The following is an 18,050-nucleotide window of genomic DNA, read 5'->3' on the forward strand; positions in this document are numbered from 1 at the left end:
ATGTTTTGCTTAACGACCCACAGTAACTCGTTTAACAACCAAATGGGAAATGACTTTGTAAGTCTGTCACAGTCACGTGATGTTTTGCTTAGCAATCATGTGGTCCCCGTTGTGGTTGTTAAGCAAGGACTACCTGTATTTTTCCCTATCAGTCATATTAAAACTTACAATCTGATAATCAAAATTCACTTATATGATTTTTTGGGGGGATGGAAGAGGATGCCTTCAAGTCATTGTTGACTCTGGAGACTGCCTGGACTACTCTTTGCAGTTTTCTTGGCAAAGTTTTTAGAAGTGGCTTGCAATTGCCTGCCTCTTAGGGCTGAGAGAGAGTGACTGGCCCAAGGTCACCCAGCCGGCCTTATGCCTAAGGCAGGACTAGAACTCACATTCTCCTGGTTTCTGGTCTGATGCTTGAACAACTACACCAAACTGGCTGTCTTTATATGAAGTATTTTTAACATATTTGAAACCTGAAGCTTTCAATTTTATTTTTGAGTTGAGTTCTTCTGCACATATACTGAAATCAGGTATTTTTATGTCATGTTTATTATGACCATTATTGGGCATGTCTCAGCTGAAATACCTTTAAGCCATTTTACTTTCAATGGGACAGTAAAACTTAGGCTTTCTTCACTCATTCTGAATTAAATGGGATTTGATTCTATTAAAAATAAAAATGCATCTAATAACCTCATCTATTGTATATATAAAATTAAAACAGAGACTCATGTATCAGTATCTCAACTGAAGTCTATCCTACCTGTTATTTTTTATGTTGCCATATAGTCTAAACTAGATTTGAGTATACCTAAATTGGGTCTGTATTTTAGAGAAATGCTTATGAGAGCTGTGCTTTTTGGATTCAAAGACATAAATATGTTTCACATTATACAAAAGCACTAAGGTAGTCCTTACTTAATGACGGTAATTGGGACCGGAATTTCCATCGCTAAGCAATGTGGTCGTAAAGTGTGATATCACAGGACCACATTGCTTAGCAACAGCAATGCTGGCAATCCTCACTGCTATTTTTAAAGGAGGATCACAGATTGTTAAGCGAGGACTTCCTCATGATTTCCTGCTGGCTTCCAACAAGCAAAGTCAATGGGGAAGCTGGCAGGAAGTCAGAAGCCCCAGGCAGCTCACAAGCAGGCCAGTGGGTAGGTAAGTGGCTGCTGCAGTACAGTGCAAGTGCAGGCAGAGGGGGTGGCTGCTGACAGGTGCAAGAGGGTGTGCAGGTGGCTACCACAGTGCAAACGTGGCCAGGCCAGAGGTGGATGCTGCCAGGTGTGGGATGGTGTGCAGGCGGCTGCGGCAGCACTACACAAGTGCAGCTGGGTGGGCACTATGGAGTGTGGGTGGGGGTGCTGCAGGTAGGCACATGCTACGAGTACAAGATCCCTGGGAGAAAAAGCAGCAGGAGTGGGAGCAACTTACAGGAGCAACTTGTGACCTTCCCTGCCAGCTTCCCCACTGACTTTGCTTTTGGGAAGCCGGCAGGGAAGGTCGCAAATGGCGATTACATGACCACAGGACGCTGTAACCATCATGATCTGAATCTGAAGAACTCCAGAATTATGATGTCTATCACTTGAAAAATCAAATTTGGCATTTAATATATGGCAGACAAAAATTCACAAAGTACCATTATGGCCACAGAAAATGTCAAAAGACTACAAATTGTCTTGACAATGGGATCAGCAAATATCAGCATGGGAACTACAGGCTGCAGAGTGGCTTATTTTATAGAGGCTGGTGACAAGACTGCAATCAGGTAAAAGTTGTGAGAAGGGCAAGTTGTCTTATTTTCATTGTACCAGTACCACCAGCCTAATTACTCAAAGGCGATGACTTCTAAGATCATATTTAGCATTTTTAATTTTAAAAATGTGATAAAACTAACATATTATACACAGTATTATTTCTGAATCATGACACCCATCAGTGAGTCAAAGCACAAAGTGTAATTTCAGATCAATAAAAATGACCAAATCTACTACAAATGCTGCAAAAAGTATAAAGAGGAAAAATTCAAAAGATCCCTTTTAATTAACCTCATCTTAATGTGTCTGATAATATATATACTCAGCACAACATCAGCATTAGAGATAAACAACTCTTAACATGTCAGTATCACTACCAGAAAAGGTAATCCCACTTTAGACTAAAATTACCTCTCACAATATCTGAAAAGAAAAGGGTATAATGAAATGTCACTATGATTATGACACTAAGATGTAACTGCAGTACACAGTATATTTTTGCTTCTGATTAAACAAAGATAACAAGTTCCAAGCCTACAGACTAATAGCCATTAATCATTACTAGTTTAAGATCTAGTGCACTCGGTTTAAATGTGTGTGTGTTTATGTCCCAGCACAAAGCACAATTTGATATTATAATGAATATGTGAGGAGTTCAGAAAATTCCCAGAATGCAGCTAAGTATCATCTTGTAAAAGCTTATTACATAAAAATATGGCAGCTGTTGTGTATTTCTTTTAAAGCACTAAGGTTAAATAAAAATTAAAGAACCTGAGATGGCTTTTTGAAACCTTAAGACTTACATTAAAAAGGGACAGGAATATAGCATTTGTGTAATGACTATATGTTACAGACTTAACCGTTAAGATTTGTACTTATAATGTATTATCTTTTCAAAAGAGGAAAACCATCCTATTTTAAATAATTTGATTAACAGATGCTTAAAAATAGCTGAATTTTAAAAAATGGAGTATTTTCCTCTGTAATCAAGAAACTTCTGTGAACACTCATTTTTATAAGCATTTGGCATAGAAATAAAAAATTAATTTCCATGTGGAGATCAACTAGGGCTAATGTTAGATCCTTCTATTTTTAAGAAACTACTTGAATCAGTTCCAACCATTTTAAGAAAAAAAAAATACACTTAGTAAAACCTAGGAAGATAACAGAACTAAAAAAAAAAAAGGCAAAGTCCATAAGTCTATATATGAAGCTGTAACTGCTTATGTACCACAATATATAGTATCTACAGCCTAAGTAGTTACGACAATTTTTCTTAACCCTGTAAAAATTCCCAGGCTTTTACCTCATAAGGCAATTTATCAAAGTATCCATTAGTTGTCCAGTCTTTGAAGGCAGCAGCACTAAACTGCTTGTTGAGACTGTCCATGCTGCTGTAACTTTCTCTCTCCCCATCTTCATCGTCATCCAGATCATTCATATCAATAACTGGAGTACTGAGCGAATGCACAGGTCTCTCTCTTAAACCATGTAGCACTACAGCATCCAACTCAGTATAATAATCCAGAAGGGAACTGTTTATTTCCAAACGGATTAAATTTGTAGGAAAATTTATTTGTTTGATATTAGGTGTAAACTGACGTGCCTGAGGCAAATTCACCTTGGAAGGTAGCTCTGACCAAAGGATTTCCCACCTACCAAAAGAAAAGGATATTAGTACCACAGGGCAGTTAATAGAAGTATAAGTACCTTAATTTCCTTAACAAGTTTCAATTGGTGGGGGGAACCCACTACTAATACTGTATAAAGAACATTAAACTGTGGCCAATATAAAGGACTCTTAATAACTCTACTCCACAGCATGTAATGAATTTCTTACCCAAAAAAGATTAAATAACATATGAACATTATTCAGCAACATTTTAGTGTTAATTCCTTTTTAACCTATCACAGCATTGGGAAGAAAACAAAGAGAGTAAGCTACTGTGAAGATGCATTTCAGTAACGAGACAATTAAAGAGACCCTTTGGTTATCTCTGAGATCAAAGCAGAACAACTTGTTCAGTAGGACAAGAACTGAGAAATTTCACCCCAAACCTATGTTCAGCAAGCACTGTGAATGTTCAGGAAAGGCTATTTAGCATTTGGAAATCAATGAAGTTTTAATGTAGTATACTATTAAGACAGACCTACAGGTCAGGGTTCTGAAGCAATTTCAAGAGCTATGTTGCCTAAATATCTACAGCAGCCTCCCTTAAACTGAAGTATTACAAAACAATGAAATACAAAAAGCAAACAAATGGAGGCAAGAGGCTTTCATGTGAAAAGACAAGACCATGGAAAACAAGAATTCCTTTCCTTGCTACCTACAGTCAGAGTCCAAGCGGTTTGTGGAATTTTTTATTTGGTAAATTATGTAGAATTTTCAAAGAAAAATTACTTTCTGTTTTAAATATTTGAACATACCATGTAAAAGAAAGAGAAAATTAATAAAATGAATTACCTTACTTCACTGGGCAGATTTTGGGAATAAGGACTTGCAGAACATGCCAAAATCCTAACCACAGCACCAGGATGATACGTTTCCAAAATATGTATGGCCGTAGGATATACTTGTTCTTCAAAAGCAAGTTCTACATAGTCCTGACTTTGGAAACTGGGTGGTGTCCTCGTAAAAGGTGTTCGTGCACTAGGGCACATATCCCACCATTTTCCATAGGTCCTAAACACAGCAGTTTGTGTAAAGTCCCCTGAGCTAGGATACACATTAGGAGATCCAGCTAAATTCCACATAGTATATGACATGCTGTTTTCACTGCCATAATGGGAGCTGAAGTCCAACACTTCTTTGGCATACTGGACCAATTCAACATTGATAGGTAGGGTTCTATTTGATTCAATGGCTCTCCGATTGTTCATCAGTTCTCCCCTTGTAGCTGTCCTGGCTCGGCGCCGAAGGCAAATATAGTAAAACATACTCAGAACTGTTAACATAGGAAATGCTGGTGACATCCAGATAGGTAGTAAAGTACTGCTGAAAGTCAGTATCTTCAAGACTTCTTTGTGAGATGTTTAAAATAGAAGAGATCCTGAATAAAAGCCCAAACAATTAAAGAACTTTTAATTTATTTGAAGCAGATAAAAATGTGGTATAACATAAAAAGTTACTAAAATATCTAATCAGTGTATCGGCGTCTAATAAAAAATGTCTCATGTTATATTAAAAATAAAAAAGGTTAATAATATCTGATAATTAATTATTAATAATATTTTAATTCAGAGCCAGTTTGGCATAGTGGTTAAGGCACTGGGCTAGAAACTGGGAGACCATGAATTCTACTCCTGCCTTAGGCACCAAGCCAGCTGCATGACCTTGGGCCAGTCCCTCTCTCCCATCCTTCAGAAGGAGGCAATAGCAAACCACTTTCAACATCTTGCCAAGAAAACCACAGGGACTGGATCAGGCAGTTGCCACAAGTCAAATACTGACTCAAAGACCCCCCCCCCCAACCAAAAAAAGATTACAACATTTATGATATCTTGTAGCAACAACAAAACAAAAGTTAATCTAGAAAGAACTGAAGAATCAAAATGGAAATTTGGAAACAGGTCCTAAAACTGGGCATAGCACAAAATGATTGTTGCTGTGCTACCACATAAATCCCACACTTTATATGAACTAACAAATTACTTTGGTCCAAAAACCTGACGACAAATAGTACAGATCACGTGTACTGAAATCACAAACGCTTTTAGTAAATAGAGTTGTGCAAAGAGTATTAAAGAAGCAGCACCCTTCAGAAAGCTCACACAGCTGCTTCAAAGGTGGTCCTTGTTCAACTGCTTGTACTGAGGACAGTCTTTGTTAAGGGCAGGGTAAGCCTTTTACAGCATATAGTTAACACTTCAAAGAAGGATGCTTCACTCCCACTTATATGCTTTTTAAGAAATACAATTTTTAGTGCTTAGCACAGCTCTAATAATAAATATCTGTTTCAGTCTTTTGTGTTTAAATCCAGTAATATCTATTTCAAAGAAATTCCTGATGGAAATAAACAAGTTCACTGGTCACAAATGTGAAGCACACAATATACAAACCAAAATCTAAATATAGGAAATATGAAAAATCCAAAAGTAAGCTGAGAAGACTTACCTACCCAGAGCAAAACTTATATTTTTGCCCAAATCTTTACTATTAACTACCAGCACACTTTTTAACTATCAATGACTCATAAGGCAAATTCAGCCTAGTCCCCAAATACAAGTAGTGTTCCATATACTATCCAACCAAATATATACCATTATATCTTTGTAAAACTGCCAAAAAAGAAAATCCATAAAGATTACCTCTTAGGAAAGGAGAAAAAAGTAGCTCAAAGCTTTTTCATAAATCAGGAATATTTAGATTGATTCCATTCCATCCTTTATATTTTGATTGAGTACATATGAAATCAGAAGGTGCCAGGTTGCCAAGCACCCAAATGCCCAACACTTGGGGATTTTGGTTTATTCCCAGATATACAGTCTGACAGCTATTCTGTGTTACTACCTACCATTTCATACAATACAAAACAATAATTTCCAGCATTATACCTCTTAAGAATATTGCTGGTAGAATTTTCAAAAGAAGTTCACTATACAGGTAGTCCTCAACTTATAACCATTCGTTTAATGACTATTTGAAGTTATGACAGCGATGAAAAAAGTGACATACAACTGGTCCTCATAGTTACAACCATTGCAGTGTCCCCATGGTCACATGAACAAAATTTGGGTGCTTGGCAACCGGCATGTATTTACAATGGTTGCAGCATCCTGGGGTCATGTGATTGCCATTTGCAACCTTCCCAGGGGGCTTCCGACAAGCAAAGTCAATGGGGGAAGCTGGATTTGCTTAATGCCCATGTGATTCGCTTAACAACCACAGCAAAAAAGGTCATGAAATCAGGCATGACTCACTTAACTGCACTGCTTAGTGACAGAAGTTTTGGTCCCAACTGTGGTCATAAGTGGTCACAGAAACAGTTTTTAAATGAATTTAAAAACTGTTTTTATGTAAGTATAGATATAATGCAAAGAACAACGAAATACATACACCAACTAATAACGTATAGGCACCATCTTTGATATTATGCATTATTTTAAGGCCTTAAAACTGTATATCCCAGGAGTTCTCAAACTGTGAGTCATGATTCCCAGCAAATTTGAGGGGAGCTGAACTGCTATTGGAATTTGTTCTACTTTGCCAGGAAATCTTAGCAATCCAAGCAAAATCTGAACCAAATACCAACAAAGCAAGAACTGTATGAAGCATGCTTGTTAGCAGTCATATAAAGAATTGCACTGAAAGTCACTTACTTTCAGGTCACACCGAAATCCAGGTGAAAAGTTCACCAGGATTAATTATAAGTTCCACTGATTTCAACAGGCTTTGATATAGTTAATTCATAGCAAAATCATTTACTCAGAAGTATTCCATTGAATATAACAAGTCTGACTTACAAGCAACAGTCCTTATGAATGTAGCCATAGTCTTGATCTAGTTAATTGTTTTTCAGTCTATGACACTGTTATTTCCATATCCACAAAACATTTATAAGATTGGCATAAATATTAAATTTCTAAAACCACTCTCATGTTCTTTATATGTTCTATGCTATCTCACTTATTGGGGGAAATAAAACATGTAGCACTCTCTTGACCAGAGTAACCTGGTTAGATTGAGATTTATCTCTGGAAACACAAGATGGACTGCAAAAAAACCTTAAGGAGATTTTTTTTTTAAACTCATTCTCTGGAGAAGGCTCTGATGCTGGGAAAGGTGGAAGAAAGAGAAGAAAAGAAAGACCACTAGCAAGGTGGACAGACTCACAGTGGCAATGGGTACACCACTGGAGGACCTGAAGGGCCAGGTTGGGGACAGATCCTCCTGGAGAAAATCTAAGAGTCAACCCCAGTCTTGATGGCACATAACTAACTGGGACTGGAGTGAAAGTTTAACCTCATCACTTCACATGGATTCATACACAGCACATCCAAGACTACAGTTATGTAGTGTGTGTACTTATATTGCAGATACCACTTATTTGCCTTGGTTTTTTATGCACATGGTTAATTTATCATATTCATTAGACAATTAAATTAAAGGGGACCAGTTACATATGGTAAGTTACAAGAAAAGCTTTCTTGTATGATCAGTAAAGACTAATGATGAAGATATATTTTATTGCTAGGTGATAACATAAGGAAAACCATCCATAATAAAAGAATAAACATAAAATAAATAATAATTTTAAAGCCTTGCTTTCATTGTCCAAACTATTAACATAATATTACATAAAGTTTACATACTGTCAATTTTAAAATGTAATTTTTATTAACCACATAACAAAATTCTCATACAGATGTTTACATGCATGTACCTACATACACATTGTTAAAAAAAAGTCATTTTCACAAAATGAGAAAAATGCAAGATGTATGTTCAAAGAGGCTTAGAAATGCCAGAATTAAATTAACCTTGGGAAAGGTACTTTTGTATAAACTTATGAACTCCCTCAGCTAACCTTCTTGGCTTTGCTCATTGCTTTTTATGTTCAATGGCAAAGAGAAGCAATGCCCATAACCTGTTAGGAGTCTGCAAAGAGGATGACAGAATATATCTTAAAATAGATGCAGGATTTCTGTAAGAGGCATTTACCAGAACAAGCACTATATTTTACTAAACGTTGTCTGCATTTCAAAGGCACCCTATTTATTTTGTCTAAAAATAAAGCCAAGAAATGTTAATAATTCCCTTCATCGTTTTGATATCAAAACATCTAAAGAACAGACAGTGCAACTCCATGCGTGTTTGTTCAGAAAAAATGTACAGGCAGAGTGGTAGCCCTGCTCAAAGCACAAAAGGCAGAAGAATTATTTTGTTTGGGCAGCCCAATTTTCTCCTTCTGCAGAATTTTTTTAACTAGGAAACATTTGAGAGGAAAAACACCCCCAAAGTGTTCAGATGTATCACTTCTTGCCTACATCCAGTCAGAAACTGGACTGAGATCCAACTTTGCCAACAGTCTACTTCACCAATGTACTTTTCAGAATAAATTTAGAACTGTTTTAAAAGTAACTACATGATGATTTGTTGTTTGCATAGAATAATGTAGCTGGAAGGATATATCTTCAAGGAAATGTCAAAGACTCTTTCCAAATAACTGTTTCCATTGTCATGAATGCTGCTCATTCGCACACATTTTTCCCATAAAATTCATTATGGAGGAAAACACACTGCAATAACTAGTTTGGTCTAGGACAGTGTTGTCCAAACTTGGCCACTTTAAGATGAGTGGACTTCAACTTCCAGAATTCCCCAGCCAGCATTCCCATGGCTGGCTGGGGAATTCTGGGAGTTGAAGTCCACTCATCTTAAAGTGGCCAAGTTTGGACAACACTGGTCTAGGAGATGCTAGTTACTTATGTTCAGTTTATTAAAGTAAGCTGTGATAACAATCTACTTCCATAATGTGGTCATTTATATAATTATAATATTTATTTATCATGGTTACTTATTTGATTAAGATCCCATCTTTCATTCAGGAGCTCTAGGCAACCTATATAGCGCTCCCCCTTCCATTTTTCCCACAACAATCTTGTGAACTTGTTAGGCACAAAGTAGTTATATATTTATACCATATGTTTGAGAGGGCCCTGTTGAGCTTTCATATTAATTATTGCTTAGTATAGCTGGGTATTTAGGAGTAAAGATGGAGCATTAGAACATTGGTTCAGGCTTCAGAAGATGCATAAGCCTATAGGCCAAGTTTCAAGATGATCTAAGATGCTGAAAATTTCTTATCAAAATCTGAAACAGAAAAACCCAAGATGATGGATTAGACTAACAGAGATGGAAGATGACTTCGGTTTTATTGGTATGGAACAAAGTTACGTTCAGAGAAACTCAGAGTGGTCTGAGAAATATCAGCCAACCTCCAGCCAGGGTCACCTTAACGGACAGGATACCCTGAGAGTCTTAATCAATCAGAATCAAATCAGGAGTAAGAAGAGAAGACTTCCAGAGCCTGAAAAAGAACTAAAAGAAAGACCCAGGAGATTCAAGTATTTGGAAGAACTTATTCTGTTTTTCCCATTGCCCTAACCTGGCTCTGTAGCCTTCTGTTCTTTAGCTGGACTGACTAATCAGAGAACCAACCTTAACTGGGTAAAGGTCTGGTAATACATTTTGAACATCTCTTTTAAGTTGGGTGTCAGTTTTGCTTAAGTGTCTGTACTTTATGCCTTGCTGCTTCTTGGCTGTATTGACTTCAGGCTTTTCTTTTTCTAAAAGGCTGAGGTTTTGTCTTCTTTCACATCACCAAAAGTTAAAAGGGCTATTTGGAAGCTGAAGGTGCCTTCTATCTCAGGTGACTGGAAAACTGGTGAAATACTGGCACTGCATTTTTTTTTTCTTAAAGTGAGCAAGAAGCTCAAAAATAAAAACATTAAAAAAAATTTTTTTTTAAAGAAGTGGAATTGAAACTGCAAACATTTAGATTATGAGGCAAGTGTTTTAAAAAGTATACTACTGTAACAGGATAAAAGTTGGTCCCTTAGGAGCAAAATACAGTACAGTTAGTCCCCAGTTTAAGAACAAGTTCCATTCCCAAGGTCTGTCCTTAAGTCAAATTTGTATATAAGCCAGAACAGTATTATTGTATAATACTGTATAAGTAGTGTTGTGTAATTAATTCAAACCATTGTGTACTTAACTCAAATCATTGTGTATTTAACTCAAATTTTACTATACTAGTTCTGTTCTTAACTATGGGTCATGTATAACCCGGGCATTCTTAACCCGGGGACTACCTGTAATAACAGGTGTTTGTTTGTTTTTTTAATTGTTGCCTCTGCATATGTATGCATTTTGATGCTTTAACCTTGTAAATATAAATTTAACTTGGCTTAGTATATGAATTTAATTTTACTACATATATATAAAAATGCACCTGTCCAGAAAGATCTGCCCATAGGAAGGAAAGTGACTGGCTGCTGCTTTCCCCGAACAGAAAGGGAGGAGCACCAAACAGCAGAGGAACCATCCAATGGGAGGAAATGATAGCCTGCAGTTCAGACTGAACATTTTGCAAGTTGTTGCTAAAGTGTCTCAGTCCAGATAGCATTTTCTGAAATTGGCTTACAGCACATCAAGAAGGACAGGAGAAGCTTAAATGGCAAGTGCAGATATGGCCTAAATAAAAGAGTTCTAAATCTGCATTAGATCTTTTCCAAGTAATCAAAGCAACTTCTCAACTCTGTACAAGAATAGAAAATATTCTGCTCTATTTTATTCTCTTCACACCCATTCCCATTTGTACAACTTCATCCTTTTGTTGATTTTTTTTATCATATCTCGTTCTCCACTCTGTACAAAATAATTTCTGAAATTATCTTCCTTTTTTTAGACATTCAGTCTAAATTTCTCACCCCATCATATTCAGGTTTTTGTAAAACTCTCACTTGCTGCATCCCTAAAAGCCTATTTAAAACTAATTTTACATCTCTAACTCACATACCTTTCCAGTTTAGCAAAACATTATACAGGTAGTCCTCAAGTTATGACAGTAATTGGAACCAGAATTTCCATCACTAAGCAATGCAGTGGTAAAGCATGACATCACATGAGTACATCACTTAGCGATGGCAACCCCAGCAGTCCCCATTGCCATTGTTAGTGCAGTTAATGGAATGCCACCGGTCAATAGGCAAGGATCCACCCAGATCCAACCTTCAGCAGTCTTAGCCAGCTACCACTGCTACTGGGCCTCTACTTCAGCCCCAGTGCCGCCACCACCAAGGAGTGCCACCTCAAGCCGTGTGCTGCATATACCTGAAGTATATACAGAAATGAAGCTTCAATACAGGAAAAAACTATTTAAAAAAACTATGTTAAAATTATGAATCTCCAAGGTTACGCTATATTCAGATCTAATAGCAAGGGAATTAGAAGGAAGTGTTAGAAACGCTGCAACATTTGTCCACTGTGGAAATAAATAGCTACTCCTTAGCATTTAACACAATAGAATATGGACCCTATAAATTAATTTTAGACTGCTTTAGTACTTTAGGATAAGTACTAAATTTAGAGAAAGGTTGCTACCCACAAATTTTCCTAGTTATACCTATTGTAAATACCTATTAATGTTATTTTGAATATGGATATTTATATTTTTATTGTTTTTAGTGTTTTGAATTTTAATTGTGAGCTGCCCAAAGTCGCCCTCTGGAGAAGATGGGCGACATATTAATTAATTAATTAATTAATTAATTAATTAAATGTTTGACACTTTCAAAAAATAAAAAATTAGGCTTATTTTTAACCTCCCTCTAGAATGAATATACTAAGGAATTTTCATCTTTATTCTTTAGCAATCACTTTTTCCCCACGCCGAATATTTGCCAACTCCAAGGTTCAGCTTTAAAGCTATTCTGCTGCCCATCTGAAGTTAAAAGTCCTAAAATCTAAGTTATTTCCCATTTCATCCCTTTCTCATCCACTCAAGTCTGCCTATCTAGCTGGAATGTGGGACAGAAGGTTCTTTAAATAAAGCTATTTTGGCTATTTTAGTTTTCAGTCTCTGCTTAAGAATCTAAATTTAAATTCCAGGACTTATTAAGTAAATTTCCTCTGCCACTGATATTCACAACTGCTGACTTGAGCACAGGGCTATTTATTAGGCATTCTTGATAACATAAGGTATTACAATATTCACACTGGGCACACAGGTCATTATATAACCTACCAGAACCTTGTGTATCAGAAACATCCTGGAAATGCGTATTCAGCACAAGATAACCGTTTATCTCTCAAGGAAAGGGACACAACACAGATCTGTTTCCAAGCTACCATGGGAATAAGATACGTACAGAAAACAATTAGTGTACTGCCATTTCTTTTCCCTACAGTTTCCAACTATAATTTAAAAACAATTATTTAAGGAAAGATAGGAAAGGCTAGTAAAGCAAGAACCCATGAACATACAACAGTAGTTTTTTGTTTCATTTTATGTTTTTAATTTATATTTTGTAAGCCTCCCAAAGTCCACTGGAGTGGTCAGTTATATTAAAAGTCCACTGGAGTGGTCAGTTATATTAAATCTAATAAATAATAATATATTATTATTAATATATAATATATTATATTATAATAATATACTTACACTCTTTCTTGTTTTTCAATCAGATATTTCTATGATTTTAAAAAAATCAAGCTATTTCTCTGTAAAATACATTCTATTATTTAAATTAATATTAATATAAATATGCTATCCTCTGAATGTTCAACTATAAAATAAAAACTAAGAAAATGTCAACCTAATATTAAAAGGCCAAATACAGTGGAAGACAATAGTACACTAGTACACAGTCTAAAAAGGGAAGTATAATACTCTAAAAAGCATTAAAAGAGGAATAACCAAAGCATGCAGAGCATAACGCTTTGGTTATTCCTCTTTTATTCATGTGTATTCACACATCCATGTGGAATGTCAATATCTTACTTAAGATTCCTAAAAGAGCCAATGTACAGGTCTGTAGGGGAGCTAGTCATAAAATGAGGAGTATGGAAAAATTAAATAATAATAATAATAATTCCAAACTTTACTAAATTAACCTTACAATATAGTAAGGATTAACAAAATATGCATGAAATATTTTAACTACTAAAATGGTGTTATATGAAACATTAGTCTGTTTTTTCCTCCCTTTAAATATCTCCTTCTTCCTCTACTTGAGAAACATTCTTATTATTGCAAATAAGGGGGGCAGGGAAGAGAGAATACTACTGTTTAACTCAGGTTATTTTATCAACCTGCTTCTGTGTGTTATACTGGTTGCAAATATCCTTTTGTGTGTGTGGGTGTGGGTGTTGCATTTCTGTTTTTGTTTTTCCTGAACTGTGTGGTTAAATATCTACCACACTAAATAAAAGTTTTTAAAAAGAAGTTGGTGTATGATGGTTTCAGAAACGTAAACGTGAGGGAAAGGAGTGCACTGAAGGAAAGCAGGGAAGGACTGACAAAAAGGAAGGAGAAAGACTGCGGCAGTAGTTTCTTCATAGAGTGAGAAAAAATAATGATGTAACATGCAAAATAATATGAGATATCTAATAGCCTCCTGATCCCCAAGATACAGATAAGGGCATTTAAAACATAAAAAGTGTTAGTCAGCTGACAGCATGTCTCCTCCTGTGGCAAAAGAAGAGCCCGTGCAGGAGAAAGGTGGAGAGAGCAGAGATCTAGGATTCTAATACTGTATTGTCATTACTGGAAAGCAGTGTGTCCTCTGTCCATCCAACCCTCCCTAACACATTGCAGTAGCAAATTATAGGTATTTCTACAACTGGCATTCATTATGAACTTGGATACTCTCTAGAAAATTACATGAGTTGGTCTGAAACGTCCTTATCTTTATTCCACCCCAAATACCATATATTCTAGAAATTCACTGGATTGTTTTCAGGCTTTGTTTCTTAATAATATGTGTTTTTAATTTAGATCTATACCTTTCCATTTCTAGATAATCTCTCAAGTATATGGAACCACTTATTTTTTATGACTCTGCTTTGCTTCCCAGCAGATTGATAGTTGCTAAACCAAATTCTCATTTAATGGGGTTTGCGATGAAATCTTCCAGTGTATTCTCCCTGTTAAAACAAAGCATTTTTTCTCCTTGATGCTATTCTATGTTTGTTTTCATCCAAATTTCTGTGGCTACTGAGCATATTTGGTTTTCACAGAACAGTCTGCAATTTTTTTCTGGCGTTTCACTACAATGGTTGTGTTCTCATTTCCCTGGAGTATATTTTTGAAAAATAAATACTTCCCCAAGTGTATATTCTTTTGTATATAGCAAAAGAATACAAGAAATAAAAATCACCTGAATTCTTTTTTATTAGATATAACAGTAACAGTAGTAACTGTGAGTGAAACAGAAGCCAGAAAATTTAGATAAATGGTAACTATTCTATGTTGTATGTGTTACATATGTCAGACTGGAATATAATTTATGTTAATAGTAGTTAACATAATCATCAGATTAGATTATCCAGAAATCAAATGGGAAAAGGTCTGCAAGCCAACAGAAATACGTTTAGCCAAACCTTCCTAGCTAGGGAGTAAAGAAGATTCAGTGTACTCCTGAATCAGTGAAACAAGGTTTAGTGGTCAAACAAGTCTGCAGCCATCAGAGACAGTAACTTCTCAAATGCATACTGAACATTTATGAGGCAGTACAAACACTAGCTTCATAATCAGACTAATTATTGACTGACAAGGCAAGGCACTTTTGAAAGAAGCAGTCTGAGAGGAGTTATTAGCTGCTCTTATCAGCTGAGCTACGGATCCCACTTTACAAAGACCATCATAATCTGGGACCCACTGAACTGACCATATTTATCACAACTAGTCAATAAAAAAACCCATGCCTCAGTTGTCTAGCTTTCCTTTTCCTTTTTAATTTTTTTTTTAAGTTTGTAAACCTGAGAGTAAGGAGACAATATGGTATTTTAGGATGATGGACTAGGATCGAGGAGATCCAGGTTCAAGTCTACCCTTAATTACAGAAGTTCACTGAATGAGGCCTCACAGCCTAAAATGGTTGTTGGGGAAGGGGACGTAAATATTTAATTATACAGACCATCTTGAGGAAAGGGGAAATATAACTCTTAGTCCAAAAGCTGCTTTGGAAACTTTTTATCTGAAGAATAAACTACAAATGCTTTAAATAAATCAACAGAATTTAGCTCAAGCCTGGTAGCAGGCAAAGGTGAATGAATACCTCTTCATTTTTACTTAATGGATAAATGTGTGGTTAGATGGCAATAGAATATAGGCATAACAAAAGAGTTTCAATTAAAATGTTGGTGGCAATTAGCTAAACCACAGAGCAGGCCGAATCTTAGGTTGACACTGTTAGGCCAATCAACATTTTGCAAGGACCAAGTTGTCCTGACATTCTGGCTTCCTCAAATGATATATGCCTGACCTCCCTACTTTGTACCACGTGCAGCAATAACAATCTCCTCTGCCATCCAGGTGGCCCAATGCAGTTGATACAAAATGGTCAATTTGCCATTGCATAGAATAGTTGTCTCTGAAATAAATTACTTAATTCTGGGAACTGCTGTAAGATTTGACCTGTCCTACAGTCACTCTCTTTCAGCCTTAAGAAGCAGGCAATGATAAACCACTTCTGAAATCTTGCAAAGAAAACTACAGGGACTTGTCTAGGTAGTCACCAGAAATCAAGACTGACTTGAAGACACAAAAAAAATAAAAAATAACAACCAGGAAGCCTTTCAAGTAGTTCCCAGTTTCTCTTTGCAGCTGCAATAGGTTCCCACTTGCTTTTCAAAAGGGTCATAATATTTTGCCTGAAGTAGTTTGAATCTTGAAGTATTTTAGTGGGTTTGCTTTAGGCTAGGGTTTTTATTATTTTGCTGTGATTTATGTTGCAATTATTTTATCATTTGTCTGTTTCCCCACTTGGTCGTTCTTAAAACAGCATTAAAAGATCTTCAATAACTATTCTTGTAGGATGGGCAGAGAGAGCAGATAACTCGCAATTAAGTGTCACAGCTCAAAGCTCCTTAACTAATATATAGCACCACCACTTGCCCGTCCTTTTTTGTTTTTAATTTTATACTGGATGATTAACAAAGGAAGCACGGGATCCCTTTGAAAGTGATGTCACCATGACGGACCTATATTATCTGGAAACGACAGTGACCCGAGGGGAGAAAAAGACAGCCTGTTCCTGATGGGGGGCGGGCTGTCAAGGTGCAAGCGCCCTGCCTCACACACCATACAGCACATTGCTCAATTTCACCTGCAGGCACTACCAGCCAGGCAAGAGGTCAAATAATACAGCGTCTCAAGCAAGAGCTGCAGGAAACGGCTCTGCCCGGGCGATGTTGTTTACAAGCGGACTGGTGAGAGCGCGCGCACGCATACATACACAGAGAGGTTCTCACAAGCAGCAGCCACCGACCAGCGCGCGGCGGGCGATCACTCCCGCACACTAGCTATACCATTTCCTCCTGCCTTTCTCGCCCCCATCTCCCCGCCAACTTGAACGAAGCGCCTCGCTGTACCCACAGAATCAACCTGGCGAGCGAGCCTCAGCCCGGGCCTCAAGCCGACGCGCCGAGCGGCCCGCACAAGACTTGTGCACGGCTTCCCTCGCGCGGGCTTCCCCCTCCCATGCTTGCTCTAAGGCGGAGCTTCGAACAGGAAGAAGCCGCCGACTGCGTGGCGTAGTTGGTAAGGAAGAGCTGGGTCGGGAGGAAGGAAGGATGGGCTGCGGAAAGGTTAGCCGGGTAGGTGGCAACCCCGTCCCTTGATGGCAGGGCTGCGAATACTCTGAGATCCGTGCAAGTTACCCAGCGGCTACAGCTAAAGCAAGAATGCCTGCCAAAAGGAGGTTTTGCAGATTTTACCAAGAATAAAGCGAGAAGAGTTGAATGGTATTGCTCTTCCACACTTGACAATATTTCCTTTTGGCATAAACGACGTTATTGCAGATAATGGAAAAGGCAACAAGAAATAGTGAACCAAGGAAATTAAAGGGTTAAGAACGAGAAAAGCAAACGGGCCGAATCCTTTAGTTAATCCTCGCTTTAGTTCTCCATACATTTCTATTCCACCGTGTCTAAGATATACTGCTTCCTGTACTTCTGTATTTTAAAGTTCTCAGCTCTCTTTCTTCCTCTAACCAACTTTATTGAGCTGCTCCTTCCTCTTGACCCATTATGCTTCCTTCATATAATTCTGTTTTATTCAGTCCTCATTCATTTTCTCTGTATAACTAAACCACCTCAATGTACTTTCATACTGGTCACTCTCTTTCTTATTCATTCTGCATACATTCAGTACCAATTCATTCTTAATTCTAAATTTAGACCATTTGTTACAGTTCTTCCCTTAATATATCATTATATTTCCAATACATATTTCTAAAATATTCCTTCCAATTTTTCCTCATTTCAGTTTCACCACAAATCATTTTATAACTTTCAATTCCATTCACTCTGCTAGAGTCCTCATGTTTAGCCCTCTTTCCCGACTTCCAAAACAATCTTCTCCAATCAAAATCATTTTGCATTTGCTTTGCCTCTTTTAATCTGAACTGTTCTCTTTTGCTATGTTCTTTGCAATTATGTTTCTCTTATACACATTATACAATATCATTTCTCATTTTTGCAGCAATCATTCTCTTAATATGCAATTTTCTCATCCACAGATTTTTCACATTTTTTCATTCCAAGCATCAATTTTCACA

At 37.0% G+C, this 18,050-nt stretch overlaps 1 protein-coding gene across 1 annotated transcript in view; it reads right to left on the reverse strand.

The window, feature by feature from the left end:
- FBXL4 (F-box and leucine rich repeat protein 4) overlaps positions 1-17,027 on the reverse strand; it is a 33,757-nt gene extending 16,730 nt beyond the window's left edge. Inside the window, exons 1-3 of the mRNA XM_007422504.4 lie at positions 16,868-17,027; positions 4,231-4,816; positions 3,073-3,421 (exon numbers count right to left, since the gene is read on the reverse strand). Of these exons, the coding sequence (XP_007422566.1) occupies positions 3,073-3,421; positions 4,231-4,739 (858 nt within the window). The 5' untranslated portion in view covers positions 4,740-4,816; positions 16,868-17,027. The remainder of the gene's footprint in view (positions 1-3,072; positions 3,422-4,230; positions 4,817-16,867) is intronic.
- Positions 17,028-18,050: the final 1,023 nt, after the last annotated feature.

Source organism: Python bivittatus, unplaced genomic scaffold (genome assembly GCF_059951505.1).
Source record: "Python bivittatus isolate LINGU-HERP-01145 unplaced genomic scaffold, Pbiv_v1 ctg000020_np1212, whole genome shotgun sequence".
Taxonomy (NCBI): Eukaryota; Metazoa; Chordata; class Lepidosauria; order Squamata; family Pythonidae; genus Python; species Python bivittatus.